This window comes from Phalacrocorax carbo, chromosome 15 (assembly GCF_963921805.1).
Source record: "Phalacrocorax carbo chromosome 15, bPhaCar2.1, whole genome shotgun sequence".
Lineage (NCBI taxonomy): Eukaryota > Metazoa > Chordata > Aves > Suliformes > Phalacrocoracidae > Phalacrocorax > Phalacrocorax carbo.
The window spans coordinates 17017928-17044962 of NC_087527.1; the positions used below are offsets into that span (position 1 = coordinate 17017928).

Here is a 27035-nt window from a genome sequence, read left to right on the forward strand (position 1 = left end):
GTTCGGGCATTTCAACCCTTCTGCGTTTCCTCCAGGGCCTCCTCACGTACAACACAGTCCCTGCCTTTCTGGGAAACGAGGGATGGAAGGGGAGGTAAGAGACGCTCATGCGTGTATGTAAAACCAGGCAGAGCGGGTGCCCTCGGGATGCTTCTGCCTGCCTCGTCCGCGCTTCTGAAAAGAGGTTTGGTTTTAGGAGGACGTTCTGCAACTTTCATTTCATTTTGGCAGGTGGCTGGTTGGTTTGTTTGCTTCCAGAGAAATACAGTACATATGCCTGAAATGGGAAAACATGAAGAGCAACTGCATTGGGGCCAGAACTGAAGGCTTGGTAAGGCTCACTTGAAAGAAAGCAGGGAAGCATCCCCAGGATAAACAGACTGCAAAATCGGGAAGATCCCTGAGTGCCGGGCAGGGTTTTCTGAACACAGAGGCGCTGGGGCCCTGCCTCAGTCACAGAAAGCACAGATGGGTTGCGACTTTGCTGTTGGCAGGCAGAACCTTCTAGAAAATGGGCTTCCAGCTCTAGCTGTGGATATTTGGGGGAAAACAATGGACCTCTGTGGTGTCTTCATTCTAGACGATCCTTCTTTTTCCCCTATGTTAGTTGTAAATTAACATTGTAAATTTCTGTTAATGGATAGCGGTCATTTGCCAGTGGTGAGCTCTGCCAGCAGATCCGCATTCTGAAGAGCCGCTAGAATTTCTATTGCTTGGAAGAAGAAACCTTTGCCCAGCTCCAGTGTGTCTTGCAGCCTTCCAGGGCCAGCTGGGGCCGCAAGAGTACGACGTGTGCCACCAAGGCCGTGCTGTACCTGTTGGCCCTTCGGTACAGAAAAAAACAACACTGTTTGGAATGTGTATGTTGGGTGCTGACAGCCCTAGAGGGTGGGAGACACTGCCCAAAAAAGTTTAAGAACAGGCATGTTAGAGATGTTGGGAAAAATTATACAGTTTAATGATTTTCCTTTGATTTTACTCCACAATATTTCCTACTGACATTATGTATTGTGTAAAGCAGGTAAAGTCTGGCCTCTTTATTCCTGACTTTTAGTCTCTCCCTAAATTCAGGCAAGTTATAAATCAAACATTTGCCTTGTCTCACTGAACATTTCCTACATCTTTCCCAATTTTTTTCCTTGCTCTTTCATCCTTTAAATTCACCCACTCTATCCTATGGGAAAGAAACAGCTAGCAGAACAGCTTTTCTTCAATACGCTCTCACCAGTATATTAATTTTGCAAGTCCTAATTGAGTTCAAGTTACGTCAGTACTAAAATCTGACTTGCCCTAAGGTTTGAGCCCCAGAATTCTCTTAGAATTTCTGTGCAGCCCCGGCGTTTGTTTGCATCTAATATTTGTTGGCTGGGTGGTGTTTACTGGCGAGCGTCTTCAGGTGCCTTTGAAGAGAAGTTCCTGCAGGAATTCCCTTGTGTGGAGCAACTGAAAGGGGTGGTGCCGCAGCCTGCTCTTGGCTTCCAGTAAGATCCCCAGCAACGGCAGTACTAAGTTACTGCGTACCAATGCTCGTAAGGTCTTGATAGTCTCAACTTCATTGCCCTATTTTCACCATCACCTTGTGTCTGGACTGGCCAATCTGTTTACATCTCTGCCTGCTGGTCCTCTTGGGTGATGACAACAGGATGTTCCTTCCTGCTTCGACTGAAGAGGAGGCAGAGAGGCTGCCAAGAAATCCAGCAGTGTGATGTAAATAGTAAGGTTACAAAACTCACAGGAGAAAGCAAGGGTTAAAACCCAATTGCATCCACCTGCCCCTGCAGAAAGCTTTGCGAGGGAGGGACATTATTCCTCCTGGACTAATGCATGCAGGATGACCAGGACTGAATGTCTGTGGACTCGTTACTTGTAATTTGACTTGTGGAAAGCCAAGGACTCTTAAAAGGCAGGAGTTTGATGGAGACTGAGACAATTCAAAGTTCTGCAGCCTTCTGCCCTGAAAATATGTAGGCTGTGAACATCGCTGCAGGGGAGACCTGTGAGTCATTTTATCTGCTGCATCATACATTGTTGCGCTATAGGCTGTTGGCGTTTCTGGCACTTACTCCCAAAGCCGCATGCAGTAATACAGTATGGATGGGAGCTGGCAGCAGCTGTGGCTGCTGATCCTCAGTCCCCACCCGTGGGGTTCTCCCCACCTCCCCACGTGTGCTCGGAGTGGCAGCACCAGCGCGGTCAGCAGCAATGCAGCAGCCTGCTTCGCCGTGGCCAGCCTCTCCTCCACGTGCTCCATGTTCAGCTGTGACAGAGCCACACAGAAAACATTAATTAGAACACACTGTGTCACGATATGGAGAGGAGGATGTTCTTTCCTAAGTGACATAGTTGCAATAACTTGGTGATGGGTTAATTTTTGTTGGTACATATTAAGCAAGATCTAATAAACTAAAAAGGAGCTGCAACATTAAGCAAAGTGCAGGTGAGAAAACTAGCTTGTCAGCGTCCTGTTATCAATGCACCAACCTTATTAAGCCACAGGACAACTCTAGTGTGCTACAAACTGGCATTTGTGGCACAGCACAACTAGCCTTGTTCTCAAAAGACATAAAAATGGCCTTGAGAATACAGAAGTGCTTTAGCAGGTCTGCTTTCTCCCACTCCTGATTAAGTGGCAGAGTCTTCCCAGCTAAACAAAAATATCACGGGGAATCTTTGTGCTGAATCACAGCAGACAATATTAAACAGGTTCCCCTCCTTTCTGTGCACACGCTTCCTCTTAATGCTCACTTGTACCCATCGGGAATATCCTCCCGTATCAGTACTCTTTTCAGAAGCGCGTATAAGCTGTAGTTGAGCTCCTCTATCTGATCTTTCATCACTGCTGACTCTGAAAAGCTTTTTTCCTTAGCTGTATCCCTCAGCGATTTTATGTGCCATCCAAGCAATGCACTCATTACTGAAATTTGTGTGGTTTAGTAATTTCCTGGCACAAGGATTCCAAAACATGTGGGAGGAAAAATGGAGACGGATTTTTCCATCTCCAGGTGTTTAATTCCTGAATCCTTGCTCTTGACCCCTTCAAATTGCTTTTTGTTGAGCTGCGTTTCAGCTGCTTGCCCAGCACAGTGCCTGAGACAGACAGCACGGACGGACAGACTGCCATCCTTGCCGCTGAAGGTGGTGGGAAGGCAGCCATTCTTAGGAATCCGATGTACCTGACTGCTCTACCTTTCCTAGCTTTGAATTTCTGGAGCTGTTTTCCTTTCTGCAATCTCTATAAGCTAAACACACATGTTAATACTCAGTGTTTGACACACAATATTGAGGCCTTATGCCCCACTCAAGCTAACGTGAGCTGTGCTGGGTTTCCAGAGGCAGTGTGCCAGGAGCCCGAGGGCTCCTCCTGTGCCCCAGTGGGGTACGATGGCCAGCACAGCCAAAGCAGCTCTTCACCGTAGGGTACAGCAGCGCGTTGCCAGTTTCCACGTGTCCCTGGGCGCCAGCAGCTAGTGGCAATGACAGAGCCACGGGGTTTGGGTGTGCTGGAAGGCGAGAGGCTGGAGCCTTAACTCAAGACCGTACTTACGAAATAGGCGCGTACTTGTGTTGCGCGTCACATTAAAACCATTAAGCTTCCGTACATCTTTGCAGCTAGGCACGTGTAGATGTGTTGCTGAGTCGGTCTGGCCGCGTTAATCATCTGTGTGAATCTCCAGGGAACATCTCTGCTGCCCCAAGTGTCTCAAGTGTCAGGGTTACGAAGCCAGTTCCTGTAAGAACAATTTTCATTTGGTATTTGAGAGAATCATTCACTCCGACTTGCCCTTCCTTGGAGCAGGGACAAATACCAGAATTAGATAACATTTGAAGGGGTGTTTGTTAGGCCTCTACAACCTTGTTATGTACCTGCCTGAAAAGACTCCAGATGAACAGTATGAAGAAAAGGGAAAGAGCTTCCGGTGACAGCCTCGGACGCTCTGTTGTTTAATTGTTCAGGCATCCGTAGGCCATGTAGTATAACACAGCGTGGTTTTATTTTGACTCTCATCAACTGCTCTGCTGTTTCAGTACCTCTGACTGTAGTATGGAGAGGCTGGAAGATTGCCAAGTAAAGGAAAGTCTGTGTGTGAACAGGCGGCAGGGATAATATGTAAATCTGGTGGAAAGAGGCAATTAAAGGCAGTCTTGAGATATAATGGAAAATAGACAATATTGAGCCTCATCAGAAATATCGACATAAACAGCAGCTACTCTACAATGTCTCTGAAGTGAACTTTGTTGCTTTAAATAACTGTGTTCTACAGAAAACAGATGGATTATGAAATCTGTGAGCAGTCTTCCAGAAAACAGTTTGGTCTTCAGGAACATGCCCGTGTTGATGATCAGCATATCCTCCTGGCACAGGGGGACAAAAGGCTGCCTCTCCCTGCTGTTGTATTTACATAATACCACGAGGAACTGGGAAGTTGGATTACACGTAAGCCAAATATAGCTGAAAATAATACTGCATGTCGTATGTAACGAGGAACGGAGATGAACAGAGAGAAAGCACTAGCCGAGATAAGCGGTATCACACATGCTGCCTTATCGCTTCGTAGCCCAACAGCTGAGGAGGTAACACACCAGCCAAACAAACCAGGAAGCCCCAGCTAACGGGAGGGACCCTGCCGAGAGCTTACCAGAGTCTTGGTATCGCCAGCAAATCCAACTGCATCATTTTTTGACAAGAGTGGGAAGGGACAGACCATTCCAAAATGTTTACCTTTATATTACAAATGAGGATGGACCCAGGGGGTGTTTTCATCCTATGGCCTATATTTGACCATCTTTGTTTTGGAATATTTGACCAAAAAGCTCAGGGCAGTTTCCTGTATTCTACCAGACATTTATACAGCCGTTTGTTTGCTCCCTTTGTGAATGAGTAGGATCGGTCACAGCCCAGACACAGCAAATCAAGCTCCCGTTTCCAGACACAAACTTGGCAATATGCATTAACTGAACATAGTTCTTGCATCAGGCAACACATCATGTGCTGTCTCAGTCACATTCTGAGCTGAAAGAGAAACATGCAGATAAATATTTAAGGATCTTTGCGAGGGCCCGTGAAAGTGGTTACTTCTTAACACAAAGCCTGTTTTTTTCACTTCTCCTCTTCCAGCATAACCAAAGAAACAAAAGAAGAGCGGCTTATTATTCTTAACAGTTATGCTTCAGTCTTCATGAAATGGAAATGGATAGAAACACACAAAGATGACTCACTTCTGATGTGCTCTGGCTACAGAGCCTTACTCGATCCAGAATGCTAAATGTGTTCATGCTAGACTCTGGTTGAGTCAGAGCAAACGACTTGTGGAGAGGGAAAACTCTGACACTGGGACTAGAAACCATTCCTTTGCTTCCTGGATGTGGAATTGCATGGTGCAGACAGGGGGAGGCAACTAAAAGCTACGCCATAACTGCACCTCCCCACATTCCCTTTGAAATCAGTACTTCATTAGGTCAGATTTTTCCATGATGAGGACCAAAGATCTGCATAGAAATGCGACCAGAAAATGCTGAATAATTGGGTAACTAGCACTTTGTATGCTTCCCCTTTCATTTTTGCATTTGCTAAAGACACTCTGCATATCTGGAACAGCACAGTTTGACAAAAATTTACATCACTCTTTTTACATTGCAGGGCACCTCTCAGGCCCTTAGAAAAGCAGGAAGCACCAAATACTCTTTAAATTCAGGGAGGTCTTTCTAAAAAGATAGGCATTTCTAAAAAGATTAACTATGCTCTAAAAGATAGGATTGTAAATTCCCTTCTGGTGCTTGTTAAGGCTACATCTGCACAAGAGGTTTTTCTCCCTTTATTTAACATCCCTCATAGAAGTAGTGTCAGTTACAGTGAAAGCACTGGCATGAAGGGGCACAGCTGTCTTAAGCTTGTGTCATCTAAATTCATCTAGTGACAGGGTAGCAAAAGTGCTTATAATTGCTTCTGCTACCACTGGTAGGAATGTTTTTAAAGGTAATTTAGACATTTCATTATGAGGACTTTGAGCTTGTAAGTCTGTGCTTACCTACATTTTATTCTAGCTCAGCCATCTTGCTTGTTATTTTCTCAAAAATCTAAAAGGTAGCAAATGCGTATGGTGTTGAACCTCTCTGGGAAACATCTTTGTGCTGCGTTTGTGTCTTTAAAACTCTAGTTAAGACTGAAGTTCCAGAAAAGCCAGTCTGTAACATTCAGGTTATATATGTCATTAAGAACCATGAAATACAGAGAACTTCCATTAAAACCTGTTCCACAAACAATTCAAGGCAGAGAAAGACAAGAGTGAGTAAGAAAATTAGGGTGGCTTTTATCTTCAGCTTCCTGAGATCCTACAAGCTGACAGAAAAAACCCAGGGCCTTTGTATTACATGGTCTAATAAAAAACTGTTTTTGAAGGGGAGAACATAGTTCAGGAAACAAAGCTGTTTTCAGGAGGGGATTTCTGAATGTACCTCTCAAGTTAATGCAGACAAAGGTACAGATTCATACAAAAGCAGGAATTTGGACATAAAAATAGGGAACAAAAATATTTCATGAACAATGAAACTAATTCAAGAAGGTGTAGACCTTGGTCAAAGATGTTTTTTCCATTATTTGGGTTGACCACTTCATAGATTTGCCAGTCAAGCCTGAGCTCCCACTTGAGCCATTCCTTCTAAATAAAAGGCTTTCTCCACGCTCTGGCTGCCTATTTTCATGAAACTTGTAGAAATCTACTATCTTTGAGCTTATTCCTCTCTATCACATATGGCTGAATTTAGCCAATGGTCTCAAAACTTACTATGGTGGGGAAAAGGCAACAGGCAAACGTAGGGAAAGCACAGCCATAAAAGACTCGTTTCCTCCCGGGGACGTGGGGAATTCATAGCTTATGAATTTATAGAGTGCTTCTTTCCAGGACTAAGAGAAGGGGAAATATATTGTAAAGGCCCTATAGAAAATTAAAAGTCTGTTTACCATCTGCATGGTTTACTGCTGTACTCTAAAATGTAATGGGGTTTCTGCTTTTCTTGGCTTTATTCTATTTCCTGGATAATATAATAATGATGTTAGGAAAATGAACACTGAGGTTTCCCTGTCAAGGGTCTATTTCAAAGGAAATAGCTAAAAGGCCCAAACAGTAAATATATTCAGCATTTCCCAAATTACCCCATTAATCTGCAATTAGAAAACATTGGCTCATTCAGTCTTGCTGTAGGACAGAGGTAATACCCAGAAGACCCCTCCGGGTCCTTTCCAGCCTTTTATTCCCATATCCTGTTTATGCACACTTACTAGTTGTGTTCCTAAATGGTATTTAACCACTCAGACCATTTAGGCTAAGACTTTACTTGGTCTACTTAGAAGTGTAGCTCGGTTTCTGACATTCCAGAACTAGTGAAATTAGCAATAGATGCACATTTGATTTACATTGGCTACCTCATTTCTTTCCATTAGTTATATTTTCAGTGAACACGTTCACCGCCTATCCACTTGATGGATGACCTGCCAGAGGAAACACTCTGAGGAATTCAGCTTCTAAAAGGTTGACGTAGCAAGCAGCCCTGACCCATCTGTCATGATTTTGAGGACAGACGTTGACTCCCGTGCCCTTTATTCCACCTTGCGTCACTGACCAGTAGACCTCTGTTTTTACACGGCCGGGCTGGAGGAGTTGCAGCTTCAGCTAATACACTGCCGTCCAAGTCATTCAGCATCTCACTGCAAACCCTGGAGAACGCAAGTGTCCAGAGAAGAAGCAAATGACTGTATGAATGCAGAGAGCGTGAATGTCAGCGCACTGCACAAAGGCAGAAATGACTCTTTAAATGGAAACGCTTCTGGGAAGAAAGACAGGCATATTGTTTGCAAGTTAAAAGTAAATTATGTATCATCGTGGCATTAGCTCTGTGGGGCATCTAAAGACCTCCAGCCTGCACTGCTACTGCCTCAAGACACTTCTGTTCATTTTGACATTAAATGCCATCAGAATCTATCATCTCCAGTGGAGCTTTCCATGCACGGGGAACACAGGATGGGCTTTCACATACCAAACTAAATTCATAAAGTGGCCTTTATCAAGAACACGTCACCACCAGAACAGGGGATTTCCTTTAAACACTAAGCAAGCATGTGCAACGAAATTCTCCTGCCAGAGAATGAACTAGAGGAAATCTAAACATTAAAGTTACATATTAAACAGCTCCGCAACAGAATCTTTACATTTCAAATAATTTCTCCAAAAGCATTACAATTTTTACGAGTCTGCTCTCAGGAGCTTGTGCAATGCCTTACAAAAACCTCAGCAGAAACTCATCCAGAGCCTCAGAGAGCTTTGTATGACCCAGTTATGCGTTCAGTAAGAACAGATGGGAAAAGGAGAACTGAATTCCAGGGGAAAAGAGCATTATCTGAATGGAAATTTGCACTAAAATTGAGAATGACAGCAGGACATGAACAGGGAGTCAGTTCTGGATGTGAGATGATGAGAGGAGACAGTTCTTCACTCAGCAGTGAGGAGCCTGTTGGAATGAGAGAAGGACAGATGGGAGGAAAGGGGAGGGCTCCACAGTCTCCAGGAGACAAGCTGGAAAGAAGTCCAAGGAGTGAGGGTGTGGTTTGAAAAACAAGCAGTACTATTTCAAACTGGATCCTGAAGCAAGCAGGGCAGTCAGTGAGGGCCTTGAGGTGCACGAAACATCCATTTTCCCTGTGAGACCAAATCAGAACTTTTGGAGCTGTTGTGACGCTCTGCCTTTGCTGCACCACAACATCGTCGTGCTGTGACTGCTGATACAGCGTTCCTAAGGTTCGCATTTGTCAGGCAAAACATTGACACTCAGACAGCGCCAGTCAGCATGCAGCTGGGAACAGATGTGGATCAAACATCTGCGTTCAATTCCGTGCCATCCGCATCAGCTCTCCAGCAGTTTGTCGTGGTCAGCTGCACGGTCGTGCAGGCTCCCTGTCGCTTGGAGCTTCGCTTGTTCACGCTCAGGCAGGTCTCCCGCTGCCAGCAAGTCACACAGGCCAGAGTATGTGCTAGTGCCTCTTGGGGTTTTTTATTCAAAGCAGTAAAGTGGCCAAACATTCGCAAGTGGAACACACTTGTAGTTGAACGGTGATTTGAACTGATGTTGTGGAGCAAGACTCTGAGAGGAATGCTTAAGAGAAAGGCACGTTGGTTTTCCAGTGAGACTTCCTTGGCTGATTCTGTGGGAAGACGACCAGGAACATGTACAATACATATAACATTTTTCCAAGTAAATAACAGCCTCTCCAAGGCAAAAATGCAGCTCTTCTCAGGGCTGCTTTCAAATGCTGAAACAGAGCATCAGTCTGCCATCCGTAGGAGGAGCCAGAAAACCAAACACCTGGAGGAGAGCAACCTCTGAAAAAATAGAGAAACATTTAACAGGAGCATTTCCATTTGCGTGGTTGAAGGATTGCTAGGGATTACACCCTTCCCAGCTGGTAAGCTCTGTGGCTCTGCTACGCACCAGCAAGAGAGCAGCAGTTAGCTCATCAGAGGGGTACCGGCACAGCACACGCTTAGAAGCTTGAGACCCTTTACAGTGCCTTTTAATAGACCACAGACTGTAGGAGACTTATGTTAAATAAGGCCAGTAGTGTCTTTCCATTGAGGGCTCCCAAGCCAAACACAGAAAACAAGGTTAAAAGACTCAGTTAAAACATCCGTGCACACAGCTGGCCGTACAGAGGACAGTCTCTTTAGCTATGGAAGCTTAGCTTGTTGCAAAGTGGAGAAAAGATGGCAAAGGACATTTCCCATTTTTTTCATTTGTTCCAGATCCCGAACACCATCAGCTAGCTCTTAGAGCTGATCGCGCTTGCGAAGGGTCTAACCCTTGCGATCAGCAAAGCCAAGTGGTGAAACGAACAGATATTTAAACACAGAACAGCATAAAGAAGGTACAAATGAGAAAGACCTCAGCAGACAAAAGTGTGGCAAAGCACTTTTACGTAGAGATGCTTTTTCTACTGCAGAAATTACGGGATGTTGTAATTAGGATTTGGCCAGCTGGGAGTGGGCATGAAGCATTATATTATTAAAATTAGATTGAAGAAATATAATAGAGTTTTAATTTTAATTATACTTTAAAAGATTCTTGATTTCCTTAGCCAGTGATCCCTCTAGTTCGTGTCAGCAGTTCAGTGCCAGACTACTAAGACTGATTGCACACAGTACACAGTGATTTTTGTGCACTTGTAATTCTCAATAATAAAAATATCTGAGACAAACCTGTTGTTTCTTCCTTGTGCCACATTTTTAAAAATATAAATGATATAAAAATATATATCCTATAACTATGTACATTACTTAAGAGGTCCTAATTCATTTGTGAAATAAGTGATGAAAGTCTGTGGCTTGGTTTTTTTTTTTTTAACCAGACCTCGTTAGCTATAAATTGGAAAGCAAAAGCTAGTAATTGGAGCTTTGGATATAACTAACTAGCATCCATAAAGCGATTGTGAAGGAGGGTAGTTGACACAGGCAAACACAGAACAAGCTCATTATACCAGAGTGGGCTGGTGACAGATCACGTCCTGACGTCCCACTGGTGGTCTTGTCTCTGCAGCACTGTTGACTCGCCCTCATTTAGAAGATGCTACAGCTAATGAACCATAAACATACTGCTACTAGCAAACATACGCAAGAGATGCTACTCAACCCCCTTTGGAGACCACGTAAAGAAAAGTTGGCTCTACCTCAGCTCCGTGTTCGCTTCCTTTTGAGAGAACAGACCTTGGTGCCTAACTCCAACTGTGAGTCCTCCGGGGCGAGCTACAGATCCCAGATTCCCCGAGGGATGGGGCTTTAGCGGCACCTCAGTCCCAGCTCCTTCTGCCACCTGCTCAATGGGCTGTTCAGGGTTTCCTCAGTCCAGCTGTAGACCTCCACATCTCCCACGCGTGGCAACAGGGTCCCCACGGCTGCAGCCTGCGATTGTGCATGGCAGTAGGGACCAAGATGTCTCAGCAGAGCCATGCCTACGATTCCTTCGGAAACCTAACCCAGTTTTGGTAACTCCCAGCTCCGTGTATTAGAATGAATGAGGTCAAGTAAAAATAATGGGGTTTTAAATTGTAACCTATTTGGAATTGTTTTAATCTGCCTTCTGGTTTTGAGTCTTCAGGGGTCCCTTGTTCAGCTTTTCTTTGCAGCCCACATCATGAGAAACTAATTTACAAAAATTAAATCAGAGATTCTCCTGTAATCTTGTCTTTCCTGTTAGCTGGGCTCTCTGGGAAAATGTGGACAACACCGTGCTCATGATAAAGCTGCTGGAGCTAGCAACACCTCAGCCATCAGTCTCTATCTCAAAGGATTATTGTAATTTAGAAGAAACATAATGGCAGTAGCGCTACCTTCACCTGCCCCATCTGATGCTAATGGGTCAATTGGGAGTGAGGGTGTTGATACGCCTCTTGCATGTTGGGCCCTCCACTTCGTTTTTCAGTAACTTCTCAATTTATGACATCAGCTCTCCAGGGAAGGAACCCTATTGCCATTCAGAAATCCAAGAGGGCAGAAGAGCGGGACGGCTTTTCAGACACACCTGGTACCAGTCACAGAGCTCAGCAGCAGCCCCTGGGCACGGCAGTAGGGAGCGAAGCCCACGCCGCGCCACGGCCTGCGGGTGGGCCGAGGGCAGCCACGCCGCCCGAGGGGCTGCCCTGGCCCTTGCGCCCCGAATGGAGGCCACGACCGTCGAAGGCCACGCGTGCCTCTGCTCCCCTGCGGCGGGACGAGGGGTGCCCGCCCGAGGAGGAGGATGAGGAGGACGAGGGAAGCTGCTCTTTGCCACGATGGCAGGTGCTGGCCCCACAGGCACACGAGGCCGGCCTGCTCCCGGCCTTCAGTGCCCACCACGGGGCACACGGGCAGCGCCGGGGAGCCCCCCGCCCTTCTCCTCACCCACGGCGGGAGCGCCGGGGCCCGGAGGGGAGCGTCGCCCCCCGCATCCTCGCCCCTGCTGAGGGAAACGGCGGGAAGGGACGCCGCTGGACAGCTGGGGGGCTCCCGGGGGTCCGTGTGAGGCAGAGGGCGCGGGGGGCTCCCGGGGGGCCGCGGGGGGCCCCGGGGCGCTGCAGGGTGTCGCACCACCCGCCCGCCGCCGCCGTGGGGAGCCGGGCGGGGGGCGGGGTCACGTGAGTGCGTGTGGCAGCAGCGGAAGGATACCTGGGTTCTGACAACCCCTCCCACCCCTCCCCGCTGGCTGCTGGCGGGGCGCCCCCGCCCCCGGGAGCCCCCTCCCCAGCCCTGCCGCTCTGCGGCAGTGGGGGGCGGCGGGGCAGAGGGGGCGGGCAGGCGTGGTGCGGGGGCGGCGGGGCGGGGGAAGAGGCGCTGTGGGGAGGGACTATTTGAGGAGACCCTGGCAGGCTATCGAGGTGCGGAGTGATCCCGCCTCCGGAGTGAGCGGCCCCGCGCCGAGGCAGCGCAGGGAGGCGAGCGCAGCGCGGCGGGGCGCCATCCCAGCCAGGGCAGTGCGCCTGCGCCGCCTCCCCCTCCCCTCCCGCTCCCTCCCCGCCCCGCCGCCGTGTGGGGTGCAGCGGCGCCCGCCCCGCCGCCGCCGGCCCCTGCCCCGCGCCCCTGCCCCTGTCCCGGACAGCTCGCCCCCAGCCATGGCCCAGATACTGCCCATTCGCTTCCAGGAGCACTTCCAGGTGAGCGGAGAGGGGCGGTGGGGGCGCAGGGACGGGGCTTCCCTTCCCCTGCCTCACCCCGTCCCTCGGAGCGGGGAGGCCGCGGCCTAGCGGGGGCTGGGGGCGCGCTGGGGGGGTGTAGGCCGCGGGGGCGCCTCCTGCGGCCGCCGCGGCGGGGGGATCCCTTCTCCGTCCCCTCCGGTGAGGGACCGCCGTCTCGCTGGGCGCCGCGGGAAGGCGCGCGGGGCCGAGCCCGTCCCCGGTGTGGGCTGCCGCCTCCGTCCGTCCGTCCGTCTGTCCATCCCTCGGGCTGCCTCTCCGCGGCGTGCGGAGCGGCCGCGATTTCTGCAGAGTCACTCGGCGCCTGAGGGACCTCCCGCTCCGGGGAGGGGGAGGCGCCGGGCCGGGGCCGGGCTGCTGCCCCCGGGCACCGCGGGCTCCCCCGCCTCGGCTGAGGTGGGCGCCTTCACCCCGCGGAGGGGTCGAGGGGCTTCTCTTTCACCTAAAGGTCAGCCTCCAGACCGTGGAGGTTCCTGGGAGCCTCTGTCTGTGCAGCTGTGAACTGGAAGGAAATTGGTGAGATGAGGTGCAAGAAACCATTTGGACTTGGAAGCTGCACAGCCCTCTCCTTCCAAACATAACATTATTAAAAAAAAAAAAAAACAGTCTCCTTAAAAATGACATAGTTCTGTTCTTAATAGCCTGTGAAAACTATAATGCCAGCCTTGGAAAAGATCCATGACTAATGGATGCAGCACAGACAAACCGGTTTATCTGTTTCCTTGTGAACTGGTGGCGAGGGAGGGTTGTAAATGGAGTGAGAGAACAGCCGTCTCTGAACACGCAGTTTAAGGCAGGAATTAAAGGAATTTGCTAAATGAATGAGAGAACAGGAAGTGGACTTGGCAAGTCATCCCTCTGTCTCTGTACCGCCCCTCTCTGTCAAATCAGGCATCCATTTCAAAATACAAACTGGATGTCACCCACCAGCGTGGACTGTGTGCCACTTCAAGCGTTTCGGCTTGGGAAATGGTTATTGCCACTTCCAGCTCCTTTTGGGAGCTGTTTTTCTGCTGGACTGAAAGAACCGTCTCGGTCACTCCACAAGGAGCCCTAGCCTGAAAACAGTAGTAGGGCTGGCAAGCTCTAGAAATATCTAATCTCTGTGCCCAAGGGAGCAGACACACCTGTCTCCTCAGACTTGTCATGGGTTAAGAGAATTTAACATGGTGAAGAAGAATTATGCTGTCACTTCTCTCCCCGCCTCCCCCTCCGATGTCCAGTATAGCAGTGACTGTAGTAACCTCAGATGAATTCTTAAGAGCTACAGTACAGCTGCCTGAGTAAGAAACTCAGGATAAAAGCATTTTTGATGTTGGCTCTCCTTAGAAAGAAGGATATAGTTGTTACAATTTAAAACTGGCAAACATAACCAATCCTGCTGATTGTATTTGGTCTGTACAATAATGATGAGAAAGCATCACGCTTAATATGTCATAGATGTAATATGCTGCTTTGCATATTAAATGACTGTGGTGGCTAGCATTGTGTGTCTTGTAACACTGCAAATATTATCATTGTAGTACTTCTGTTTTGGGTGGGGGGTTAGCAACTTCTCAAGGGATTTGTACTGAAGTCATAGTCTGTTTTTTGCCACCACCTGCTTTTCCTCTTAAATAATTTGATCTTATTGAAAGGACTAAACTTGTGCTTGAGGGACTTTTCCCCAGCATGGAGGCTGCATAGAGGAGCAGGAGATACCTTGGGATCCCTGCTGCTAACATGTAGGACCAAACTCTCCTTCAGGACTCACTCTTTCTTGCTTCTCCACCCAATTTGAGTGCAGTAGCTCCAAAGTGGAAATCTGCTAAAGTGAAACTGAGATTAGTAGTAGCTGGGAGTAGGAATATAGTCAGCCTCCTCAGTGCTGCATTTGCAGTTGTGCCTACGTGGTGGGATAAATGGGGAGGAAATCAGGAGGAGTGTGGGAACTGGTAGGGTTTGCTCTGGCTGGACACCTGCAGTACAGTTTTATCAGCTCTAACTTAATATGATGTGTTGTAAACATCTAGAGTCATGAATAAATTATACATTCTGCTTATCGTTGCCTGGTAGGGAATTCTTGAAAATATTAGGCCTTCATTCCTCTTCATAATGCTTTGCTAGCACCCATAATTTAGCTTTATCAGCTTAATCTCTCTTCCTGCCCCCCACCATTACTTCCAAGAAATTGGCTTGGCTACAGTTAAATTGCCATATTTAAAATTAGCATAACAGATCTAGTATGCTGCTTTATGATGTTACAGCCAAAAAAATTACAATTCCCTGTAATTGTGCTGTGTTTCAGTGATCCTACATTAAATCTTTCTGTACCTTAAGTCAATCTGTGTACTGTTTATCCCCCTTATATGGCTTCAAGTAGTTAGAATATCTGTTAGCGCTGCAGTTACTCAATCCCAGTTTCAGCCTGTTGCTGATGAAACATTATTTCACCGAAGTTCAGAGTCTTCCCAAGATAGTTGTATGTACTTTGCTGAAGGAAGGACTGAAGCATGCAGAAAGTGCTCTCCAGAGAAACTAAGTTGCAGTGCTACATACTGAACTCTTCTCTCCCACTCTGTCTAGCTGGAAGTAGATAAATGATAGTGTGAAATGAAACGGCAGTCTTGGTCCACATAAAATTGGAGGAGTGCTAGAGGTCAGCAGATTGTTTGCATTCCTTGTGCAGCTTGTTTTGCTGTATGTTGGTCATCCTTCTAACTGAACTCCAAGCCTATGCAGGAGGAGTGACTGCCAGTCACCGTGCATGTGAAATTTGAAGTTGTTACAGCTTGAATATACAAGTCCTGCATGAGCACGTGAGCTGAAAGATGGAGAGTAGCTGCAGTAAAAGAAAGATACCCAGGTCTTGATGTAGTAGTCAAGCTGAAAATGCACTGCAGTTTTGCTGTTTGTTGAGCTCTGTTTAACGCAATTGAACAGTTGTTTTTAGATGTGAACTCTAGCTATGAGTCTTGGCAAATTCATAAACAACTTGTACCTTGCTCATTCTTCCCACAGAGGATATCGTAGTTAAGTCCCGTGGCAAGGGAGGCTTTTTATCTGTCTGATGTCTGACCAGCTGCAGCAGCAGTACAAACTATGCCAGCTCTGCAATAGTGAAGTACTGGTACATACTACTTGAGCTACTGTGACTTAATCAGGTTCTTAACTCTAGTGCTTCTGTTGGAGCAGTGAATTATAAATTATTTACCAGATTAAACTCTTCCAAGGGGGCGTAGTTTACAATGGAAATGCTGTAAAAGTCTAAATATACTGGTACACAGACTGGAAGCAATACTAATGGAATTCAGTGTACAAAGTGTTCTTGATCTAAAATTAAACTTCTCCTTTACTTAGTCATTGGTTTGCTCTTAAAACCTTGTCGTTGTCCCCTTTTGAGCTTTTTTGAGTTTTCACTAGCAAAAATCTCTGCTTGCCTGCAGAGAAAGCTGTTGTTCATACAAAGTCTCGGGTTCTTAAGTTGGGGGGCTTCATCCCTTAGATAGATAGACACATGGATCTGTAGACAGGGTTCTGCTTTCTGTTGAGTAACTAATACAGGCTCTTGAGCACAGCCAACTAATGTGAAAAAATGTGTGTGCATGACATGCCCTTGATGCATAAGTCTTATGTATCTTGGTGTAGCGCTGAGAAGCTAAGGTATCCTGGTTTTAAACATAAAGGATGTAGACTTCTGTCATTTTCTGGACAAAAACACTTTCTATTTGGATAGTCTGAGATGTCTTGCTAAGAATTACTGTCGGTTGTGCAATAGGCATGACTGAGCTGGAGTGCGATGCCTTTCATGAGTTTGCTTTGGCTAGACATGTAGACTTGAAAGCACTCAGGATGTTTGCAAGTTGTAAATGACTTTTTGGAGTTGTATTCGAAAGTCAGGGCTAAATATCATGACTTGATCCAGCTATTTTGCATTGAGGAGACCATATTTGCTCACTGGATTGAAAAGTGCCCCACTTGTGATACGGAGACTCATTTGGTAGGGAATCTAAGCCTCATCACAGACATACAAGAACAAATCTTTGTGTAGGGAGTAACTGTCATTTAAGATGAAAGCCTAACTGCGGCTAAAACCTGTGAGCTTGTGCTGTTTCACGTTTTAGCTCTTGCATATTTCCTTGATGTCCCTCGCCTGTCAAGACAGGAACTATAGCAGGAGGTGAGGTGAGGGTGGGAAGTCGAGAGGGGATGTCCAACAGCTATATGCAGATCCTTACTGAGTGTGATTACAACTTCATATACTCACATGAGTAAAAGAGTTCTGAGAATCTGCACTACTGCGTTCTTGTTTTGTTATGCTTAAAGTAATATGCGCTTACAGAGCTCTTAGCAGGCAGTTTTTAATATTTGGGTACTTATAGCCTCTGTCCAAGCCGTACTCTTTTCTAATGGGCTTAAACAATAGTTGGTTGCCTCTAAAAAGCATTTCTACTAGAGCTGTGTGGCATAAAGCTTAAATGGGATATTTAATGAACCCTGGAGGGATCTTAAATTCACAGAGTTCTTCTGACTTCAGCATTTAACAGGTGGTAGGTCCCAGGTATTGGAGTGTCAGTCTTGAACAGATGGTAAGTTAGGCGTAAGTATTTCCCATTAGAGAAATGGACTTAGTTTGAAGACTGGTAGTATCAGTGTCTGAGTTGGTCTGTGCTGGCTCAGTCTGGATCACTGCACTCCATGGAAAGGGAGATGCATTAGAAAGCCCAGTATTTAGTAGAACTCTTGTGTAAAAACATCTCAACTCCATTTCTTAGCAAATGGTATCATGTCGGTGAAGTGGAATGGGGAAAGACTAAATCTCAGATTAATAGTTGTATTTCATCCTAAGTGTAGAACCTGTGTATCTTCTTTCAGGTTGAGAATCAAATAATACGTCTCAGGTTAATCTCTACCATGTCAGTAAGTTCTCATTATCTATAATATGCTTAAAAGTAAGTTTGGTATCTAATCCAGCCTGCAGTAATACTAGCTATCTATGAAGCAAAAATCTTTTATCTGTTTCATTCAGCCTGATAGTGAAGATAGTTCTACACTGTTCATGTAGATAAAGGGCATTAGGGCATGAAAGGGTAGGAGAAGAGAATGTAATCCTTCCCTCTGCAGCGAGGCTTACAGTAACCTATGTTGGGGTGCTTGGTAGGGTTTAACTGGGTTACCCAGAAGTAAAGTGTAGGGTAAAATCATGGAAGGAGGCTATCCTCATAGTACATGTCTCTGGAGTGACTTTGTAATATGGAATCCTTTTCAGAAGGCGGCAACCTTAGAGAGTACTGCTTGCCTAAGAAGCGTACTAAAAAATAAAAATTTAATAGCAGTTGAGAGGCCTGATGTTCACTCCTTTACAGAAATAAACTGCAAAATCTCTGGTTGATATATGCAAACTTCAGTAATGACCTGTAACACCTTCACTTGAGGCCTTTTAAGATATATAGCTAAATGCTTGTTACCTCCTGTAATAAAGTTTTCTTAATTCTGTGCTTGAGGAAGGGGTGAAGGTGCTTTAGAACAACACAGTCCAGATTGTCTTGGCAGGTTTGTCCCATTCAAGATAGAAGCAATGCTGGCTAATGTCCCTTTATTTGGTGGTAAAGGGATTCTGCTCATGTTCTTACGTATAGTCATAAGGAATATGCCTCTTACACTGCTTCCATGTTACAGGAGCCTGTATGATCTGATGAGGATACTTATCCACTCCCCTGATGGTAGGAACAGTCTTTGCTGTTTTCAGACTGCTGAAATGTGAAGCATCGTCATCATTCACTGAGGCTTGCAGTATTCACATGACCATCCTTTAGGAAGTACTGACATTTTGCGTTTAAAATATGTGATTGAATTCCCTGCTAATAAGGATGGCAGTGATACTCATGCATCATTTAACGTTACATTTTCTGAAAGCTTTGCTAGATATCATAACAGTTAAAATGGCATATCTTAATACCAGAACTTGATGCAAAGACTTACGTTAGTGAAGATAACCAAATTGTTATTCTTCAACATGGACCATATTTTGGACTGAATAACATTGGGCTTAAAGCTGAACTTCAAGCAGGCTTGTGCCTCAAGACTCTCACCTTGCAGAATGAGTGGCCGGGGCTGTCTCTTGAAGACTAGGTCAAGCTGAGACACAGTAGTTGAGAAGAGACCTTGAAAAGGCTGTGTTTCTACTTCAGTACTCTGGAAATATGTCCGAGTTTGGATTAAAGTTAGGAGCTTGGCTATGCTGCAGTTAAATCTTTCGACCAGTCTTGTGACACTTAATCAGTCTCTTAGAGTGGACTATACTCTGTTGGTAGATGACTCGGATCATGCTCAACATTGAAGTGCTCAAGTGTCTGCTATGCAAACACATAATTTGTCTAGAGCATGTAACCAAGCACAGTGAAATTAAGAGCCCATCCCTTATTCCTCTGTTGTTCAAGGTCACAGAGGTTGATGGAGCTGCAACTTACGTGTTTATTGGGTACTAAAATTCTCTGCATTACACATGAAAAGTACATGAGTTGTCTTGATATGGAAGTTTCTTTCCTTACTGACACAGAAGCCTGTAGTAGCCATGTGCCCAGTGGACTTCCTTTCAAAACTCTAGTTGCAAGCAGCTTCTGATGTTCTTGTGCCTAAACTTTGATTCTCTCAGAATGAATGGCACCTACTGAAATTTACTAGTGTGTATTGAAGGATTTACCTATAAAGTGAGGTGTTAGCTGAATGAGGCTCAATTTTACTGAGACACACTTGCGGGAGGGAGTAAATGTCTTTTTACACATGCATGCATTTGGCTTGTATTGCATTAGTGACACTTGAGTATGTTGGGATTAGCAGTTACTGAGTTGAATAGCTCTTCATTAGTAGGCTAAACAGAAAACAAACAACTCCTGAGGTATTCTTGGGCACAGTCCTGACACACCATGCTATCTCTGTTACATACCCAATTTACGATTTACTGAGTAGCTTTACAGAAGCTGTAAAAAGCCATGATCAGCCAGACCGAAACGCACTAGAACAGTGTTTGTGACACCACTGTGGGACTTGTTGCCCAAGGGGTTTTTTCTACTGTATCAAGGTCCTGGTGGTATGCATCAAAGGAGTCTAATGACTGATGCTGGTGGTAGTTTCTGCCCTGTCTCCTTCACTTGTGGTGCACTGAAAAGCAGTATAGGTTAATCCTTGAAGAAGCTTCTGTGAAGCTGATACAGTTCCTCCACTTAAAAAAACATTGCTCTGGGGCATAAAGCAGGCGCTCAGGCGTGTCACAGTTCCTGGCATATAGATGCAGCTTTCATCCACACCAAGCCAGGGTGCGCTGCATAGGTAAATCTGATTTACTGCAGACCAATTGACATAGCGATACTCATTTACTTCCACCTCCTCTCATTAACCTGAACCTGGACGTGAATGGAAACAGAGTTAACACAAAAGGATGAAAATGGGAAATAGTCATCTTCTAGGGCAGTCTATTCAGTGGCATAAAATTACTTTAAGTTACATTAAGAGTAACTGCTTTGTACCTACTGTTTTGTGATTGAGCGCAAGTTATGTTTTGAGAGTTGGACAACATAAGGCTGGAGGGGACCTGCACTGAAATCCCTGCCTTTGTTGTTGAGCCAAATGGCATGACATCTTGGGCAACCAGAGATGGAATAACTGATTATTTTAATGCATCTTTCTTAGCTCTCACTGGTGAGGATTAGATTCTAAGAAGCAAGATGAACCAGTCCAGTTGTAAAAATAGGCCATTTGAGAACTGCTGTGTAGACTTCATTCTATAATGTTGCTAGAAGTGGCTTGCATAAGGGTAATTGGTTCTTTCCATAAGACCCACTGATGCTGTATGTTGTAGTTCTGCTACTTAATAGGTTTTCAGTATCAAATTTACCAGCCTTGCTAAATCTGCAATAGTGATGCTACTGATAGTATACAGCCTATCACATTACTAGAACCACCAGGTTAAGCAATAAATGCTTAAGTTAAAAATCCTTTTAGTTTGCATCAATAGCACAACTATGGAATATCTTTAGGACTTGAATGCTGAGAATTGTGTAGTTCTTTACCTATGGAACAAAGAGAATCAGAAGACGAATTGTCGTTCCAAAATACACACTCTTGTCAGAGGAATATGCCAGTCTTGCATTTCCTTCTGGAGGAGTCTTTAGACAGAGAGTTGAGTTAGACCTTCAACATGGAAAGGATAATAAAGCACTCTCTTCTGTCTTTCTAGCTCCAAAATTTGGGCATTAACCCAGCAAACATTGGATTCAGTACCCTAACAATGGAATCTGACAAGTTCATCTGCATCAGGGAGAAAGTGGGAGAGCAGGCACAAGTAGTGATAATTGATATGAGCGATCCAACAACACCCATCAGGCGTCCAATTTCTGCCGAAAGTGCCATCATGAATCCAGCCTCTAAAGTAATTGCACTAAAAGGTGAGTAACCCTTTATTATTGCAGTATGAAACCTACTGTTTAGCTGTATTGCTGCTTATGTATGCTCTTAAGCTTAAGATTTATGTAAACTTTCTAAGAAGAATGTATATGAGGACAAAAATTCTTGCCTGAGCTTGCATGCTGTATTTTTGGCAGTGGATTTTTCAGTAATCTTTGGATGATTTGCCTCCAAGTAGGTGCGAGATGCTTGGGCTTGGCACTGCAGCCTCCTAATCTCACTGAGGACCAGGTCAACATATGGAAAACTTTCCTTTAAAGTGGTGTTGTAAACATGATGGACCCTTGTGAAGAAGAATAGGGGTGTAAAGCCATTGTTACTCTCTGCTCTGTCCTGGCCCTTTCTTGTAGCTCTGAGGAGCTTACTAGATAGCAAAACATCATAAGGATGGCCAGTAACTGTGAAATTCTGAATGTACAAGCATGTTAAGTTTAGCAATCATGAGATCTTGCAGATAGAAGACCTCTGCTTACCAGTACCTGTGGTGTTGATACTGCCTTTAAGTAGCACTCTGAGCTCAAAGAAATAATTTTTAATGCATCTCTGGCTCTTTTTTAAAATGACCTACTTCTGGTATTTGATCTCAATAACCGTTACTGACTATGTACTTTTCTTCTTGCATCTTATCTAAACAGATGGTGAGTGAACTTTGTCGTGACATTTCATGTTTGGTAGTACAGAATGGTCTCATCTCATAAAAAGTACTGAACTCTAAGGTAGCCATTTGACAGTTCACTTCGTAGCCAGGTGGGGGGATCTTAATCCTCACCTGGTATTATAGTGAAAATTGGCTTGTTGCTAACGATTTGGCTGCTTTGACTATTGACTGTACCAAGTGAAGGAGAGAGGTGTGCTCTTAATGTTTGTTTGTGTGTGTATATATATATGATGGAAGTACAGTTGATAGGCAAAACCAAGTTGCAGTATTTTTATGAGAGACCTCTGCTAGCATGTCCTCTGTGCTATTCATTTCTGCCTAAGTGTGGTTTTTTTTATTTGTGAAAAATCATGGTGAAATTTCTTAGGGGTCCAAGAAATAACTGTCCTCAGAACTGGCACAAAACCTGTAATATCTTATCTTTGATCTCAGGCTTATTGCTGACATTAGGGGGAAATTAATGTGTTAATGTTTGACTTCAGCTGAATCTGTGATTCAGCTAAGATGCATATATATCTTGCAAAGGACTGCCTTACCTGGGGTGTGGGTAAAAGTAACAATAAAAAAAAAATTTCAGATCTGTTAAGAGTTCACTGTCCTTAATCTTGGACCCCTTTAAACAAACCATATTGGCAAGGAAAGTGCCTTCTCTACACTAACAGAGCTTCATCTAGCTCTGAAAAGGAAACTATATCATTGGTTTTAAAACTCACCTACTAGCTAAATGGATTATCATCAGCTTCGAAGAATATATCTTTATTCCTGCCAGTGTTAAAACTTGCTCAAAAGGAGTGTAGTCCCACCCATGCAGAGTGAATAAGCTTGTCCTCTAAACAGATGAGGTTGAGTGAATGATGTCACACTGACATGCAAAGTTGTGTTGTCAGGTATTGCAGGTTTAATGATTTCTTCTATCAATAATCTAATGACCAAAGGCTTGGGTAGAAAAGAGAATGAATAGAGCTACCTAACCAATATGTTGTTACCCACAATAACAAGCAGAACTAGAGTGAACTGCACTGGACGTGGCTTAAATCAGTCTGTCACGCCAGACTTTCCCTGCTGATTGACTGAGACTTCAGTAGTCAAAACTGTTGCATATTGTGACTCAGTGTGCCATGATTGGGAGTTGCTCATAATCTGAGGATTACTGAGCAATAAACATACAAACCCACCCTCAGAAAAAGAAATGAAATGGTTCTTGATTTAAACTGAAATACAGTATGCACAATTTCATTTCTGGATTGCATGTGACGTTCTCCTGGTGTACTAAGATTTATGCTTTGTCTTTGTGATCATGATTCTCTTGCTTTGCTCTGTACTGAGAGTACTCCCCAGTTGATGTAAGTGGAGAATGCAGCACTCAGGGGTGCTTCCATTCTTTGTGGAATGGAGAAACTTCGTGCTCCAGTGAACTGAAATGTAAACTCTCATGCCAGTGTTCAAAAAACGAACCTGCTTACTTGACTACACCTTTAGAGAATAGTCTATCAGTCTGGTAGCTTGATCAGAAAAACTTCTGAGAGTCTGGCTCTTTGTGTCAGATCTTGGCCTAAGAAAGCATTCAAGTAGACATAAGACTTAGACTCATGCTTGCCCTCACTATGACTTTATAGCAGGTTCTGCTCTCTCTTAATCCAAATAGCAGATTTTTTTTTTTGGTAGTTTAATTGCAGTTCAGAGTTTTGAAGTTTGAATTTATGTTGCCGCACTTAAGAAATTGTATTGCTGTGGCTCCTGAGGCACCCAACATCCAGAGCTGACTGCCTGATGAAGCTTCTAAAGCCATTTCCAGCTGTAACAGAGCAGTCAAATTTAGCCTAGAAAATAGACAAGCATGAGTTTTTAGCTTGTTCTAGTAACTTATAGGTTTCTTCTGTGTTCTTAAAACCAGGAAGGACATCCTGCTTCCTTTTCAGGAATACTGACTTTGAGAGCAGTGTCTGTATGCACATACTGGTATTCCTGTTTAGATGGTGACTAGAGCCCTTCCAGAACTACTTGTGTGCCCTCTCCATGTGAGACTGCACACTGTGGAAGTTCCAAAATCAATCCCTTGGTAGCACCAGTCTGCTGCTGGACAAATTTTTGTCCAGTACAGTAAATATGCTGCTCCAACTATCAGTTTACAGGCGGTGTTAGGCCTGGGCTTCTTGCACTTGCACAGTACAGCAACTGCGTGTGCAGAGCAAGGCGGTCAGAAACAGGCTGCTTTTGGTCCCAGGAAAGCTAGCAAGTTCTCCTGCAAAGTAGTTGATCAGGTTAACAGTTCTTAATGCGGTTAATCCAGGGAACTTCAGAGGTACCACATGTAGCATTTAAGTCTTGTGTTGTCTCTTGGCGCTGCATTAAACTAATATGATCAATTTACTGTATTAGTTATGCTAAAACATTGTAGAGCAGTTTGAGATGCATATTAACTTAGAGTTAGTATCTCTGGAAAACGGTTCCTCAGTGGCCAGCAGCCTTCATCTACAAAACTTCCCAGCAGAAGCAATATCTACCAGTTTGACAGTCAGAAGTGTTACTAGCAAGGAAAATGCTCCTGAAATGTGGATAGAAATAACAGCATTACAAGCCAATACTCTAGCAGTCTGAGTGGGTGTCTTGTGAACAGAAAACAATATTCCTAGAGCTGAGTCGTCTCATCTGCAGTGGAGTAAAACATCACTTTGACTTCCTGAAAGGAATGGAGACCTGTATTCTTTATAGGTTGGTTCAATTAACATTAGATTTACGTCTACCCTTACTAGCTGCTTCTTGTGGTTAAAAGGAATACTAAAGTAAACCTTAAACCTGCAGTATAATTACCTAAATCATGAAGCAGTAACCTTAAGTGGAACTAAAGCTCCAAACCTTTCTACAATCTTTCTGAACTTTTGGCTGGCCTCTTCACTAGGCACGTGTTGTATTACTGTTGTACAGAGCCCATCCACCTCCTAGTTAAGTGTGCAGTTTGTTCAACAGAAAAATAGAATGGAAGGTGTGGTCTTTGGCTATCAGGAGCTGTTGCAGGTGGTGTGCTGTTGGACTGGGTCCAGGTGATCTACATCAGCTACTAAATTGACACAAACTGGAGCCATTCTTTCTCTTAATTATACTGAATGACATCTACTAGACACAATTTGGTAGACCGATGCTGCTAATTTAACTGGAGTTTACACAAGCTCCGTAGCTTAGACTGTCTTTTAAGTACAGCTTATAATTAATTAAAATGTCTATGCTTGTCACTTGTTGGAATGTCCATGTAAGTGTCCATAAGAAGTAGACTTTTTTGCTTCAGGGGCGATAGAGGTGTTGGGGGTGAGGAAGGGGATTCTGTTTGATATGAGTCAAGTATCAAAGGAGACTCAGAAGTGGCAGGCAACTGACCCTGCCTCTGACATCACTGAAATAGTGGGTTAAATGGGATGCTTGTAAATAGGCAGGCTACAGGATGGCCATTGTGGTAATCGATCTGTGATGTTTCTTGGGTTTTGTCATACTAGCTGGGAAAACACTTCAGATCTTTAACATTGAGATGAAAAGTAAAATGAAAGCCCACACGATGGCAGAGGAAGTGATCTTCTGGAAATGGATATCTGTGAATACAGTTGCCTTGGTGACAGAGACAGCAGTCTACCACTGGAGCATGGAGGGAGAATCGCAACCCCAGAAGATGTTTGACAGGCATGCTAGTCTTGCGGGCTGCCAAATCATCAATTACAGAACAGATGAACACCAAAAATGGCTGCTGCTGATAGGAATTTCAGCACAGGTAAGTTACCTGGAAATAGCATGCTATGAAAACAATTGGGAGAGCTGTGGCCCTGCTTCACTTAATAGCTGCTCTAGTTTTTAACTTTGGTTTCTATAGATCAAAAATTCAAAATTCTTTTGTGTAGGAATATCCTGGCCTTTAATGCAATTAAAGTGTTGGAGGAGGGGATGAGAGGCATTTGCTGCTTTTTAGTTTACTGTCCCAAAGGTCTTTCTATAAATGTTTGAAATCTTATCTCTCAAAGCTGACCTTTCTTCTTTTTTCTAGCAAAATCGTGTGGTTGGTGCAATGCAGCTCTACTCAGTTGATAGAAAAGTCTCCCAACCTATAGAGGGCCATGCAGCAGCTTTTGCAGAATTCAAAATAGAGGGAAATGCCAAACCTTCTACCCTCTTCTGTTTTGCCGTGAGGAGTCCTGCAGGGGGCAAGGTAAAGTCTGCAACTGTTTTCATGTTCTGTTTTCCAGAACTCGCAACTAATAGATCTTCAGTGATCACACAGTTTAGTGTATGCTTTCTAACAAACAGCTTGGAAACCACGTGTGCAACATATTTCATCAGCATCAGTGTGGTTTCTCTCAATAGAATAGAAACTCCAAAAAGTCTGAGTCCCTTGGGTGAAACTTAGACATAAGAACAAATGTAGATGCAATGAGAACTGAGCTCAGGGTGTTAAAGCATCAATTTATGCCCGCGTGGTGTTTTGTGGGTATGAAGTTAAGTCATTTATCAGCCTCTCACAGCTTCAATCCAGAACAGAAAGACACTAGATAAACCTTAGTGCTGTAGTTATGTTGTTTGCATCAAACTGGTAGTGGAATTCAGCAGCAGTTGAATATGCTACAACTGCTGAGCAGTCTGTAAAGAGCTGAGGTAACACTAAAATGTCTTGAACTTTCTAGTCTTGTCCTGGACAAATTGTTGATGAATTGACAAGGCTCATTCAAAACATCTAGAAGTAGTTGTCTTGACTAGAAATACAGTCTGCTTTTGATTTTTTTCTTTTTTAAATTTTTTTTTTTTAATTTTCCTGGGTTTTATTTCCAGTCTGGAAAACTTGTCCCTTTGATAAATAGTTGGTTCAGGATTGGGCAGATATTCATCAGCCAAGTATGGCAGATGACTTCAGTAGCATACCCGAAGACAGGAACTTCTTTCATGTGGTTGTACCTGCGAGCAATTTTGTGACATGTACTCTTTTCTTCCTAGCTGCACATAATCGAAGTAGGTCAGCCAGCTACTGGAAATCAGCCATTTGTTAAGAAAGCTGTTGATGTGTTTTTCCCACCTGAGGCACAGACAGACTTTCCTGTGGCAATGCAGGTAAATGTTTGACCCCCAAAAAAATCAACTTTATAGTCTGGCAAGCAGTTGACATCTCTGTCGTAAAGAATGCTTTCTACTAATGCTTTACTGTCGTTCCTCCTAGTTCTGGGAGGGGTGTTAATAGATTTGTGGGAAGTAGCC

At 44.6% G+C, this 27035-nt stretch overlaps 1 protein-coding gene and 1 long non-coding RNA gene across 5 annotated transcripts in view; one reads left to right on the forward strand and one right to left on the reverse strand.

Annotated features, from left to right (window-relative positions):
* Positions 1 to 936: 936 nt before the first annotated feature.
* LOC135315851 (uncharacterized) lies at positions 937 to 12142 on the reverse strand. Its single transcript, XR_010375336.1, has 3 exons — positions 10712 to 12142; positions 3560 to 3728; positions 937 to 2257 (listed from the first exon to the last, which is right to left on the reverse strand). It is a non-coding gene; the product is annotated as an uncharacterized LOC135315851 (long non-coding RNA).
* Positions 12143 to 12415: 273 nt separating this feature from the next.
* CLTCL1 (clathrin heavy chain like 1) overlaps positions 12416 to 27035 on the forward strand; it is a 37303-nt gene continuing 22683 nt past the window's right edge. Inside the window, exons 1-5 of one of the 4 annotated variants that reach the window (XM_064466609.1) lie at positions 12416 to 12670; positions 20925 to 21132; positions 25298 to 25566; positions 25837 to 25998; positions 26778 to 26891. In XM_064466609.1, the coding sequence (XP_064322679.1) occupies positions 12629 to 12670; positions 20925 to 21132; positions 25298 to 25566; positions 25837 to 25998; positions 26778 to 26891 (795 nt within the window). In that variant the 5' untranslated portion in view covers positions 12416 to 12628. The remainder of the gene's footprint in view (positions 12671 to 20924; positions 21133 to 25297; positions 25567 to 25836; positions 25999 to 26777; positions 26892 to 27035) is intronic. The other 3 variants (XM_064466610.1, XM_064466607.1, XM_064466608.1) reach the window with 3 other exon arrangements.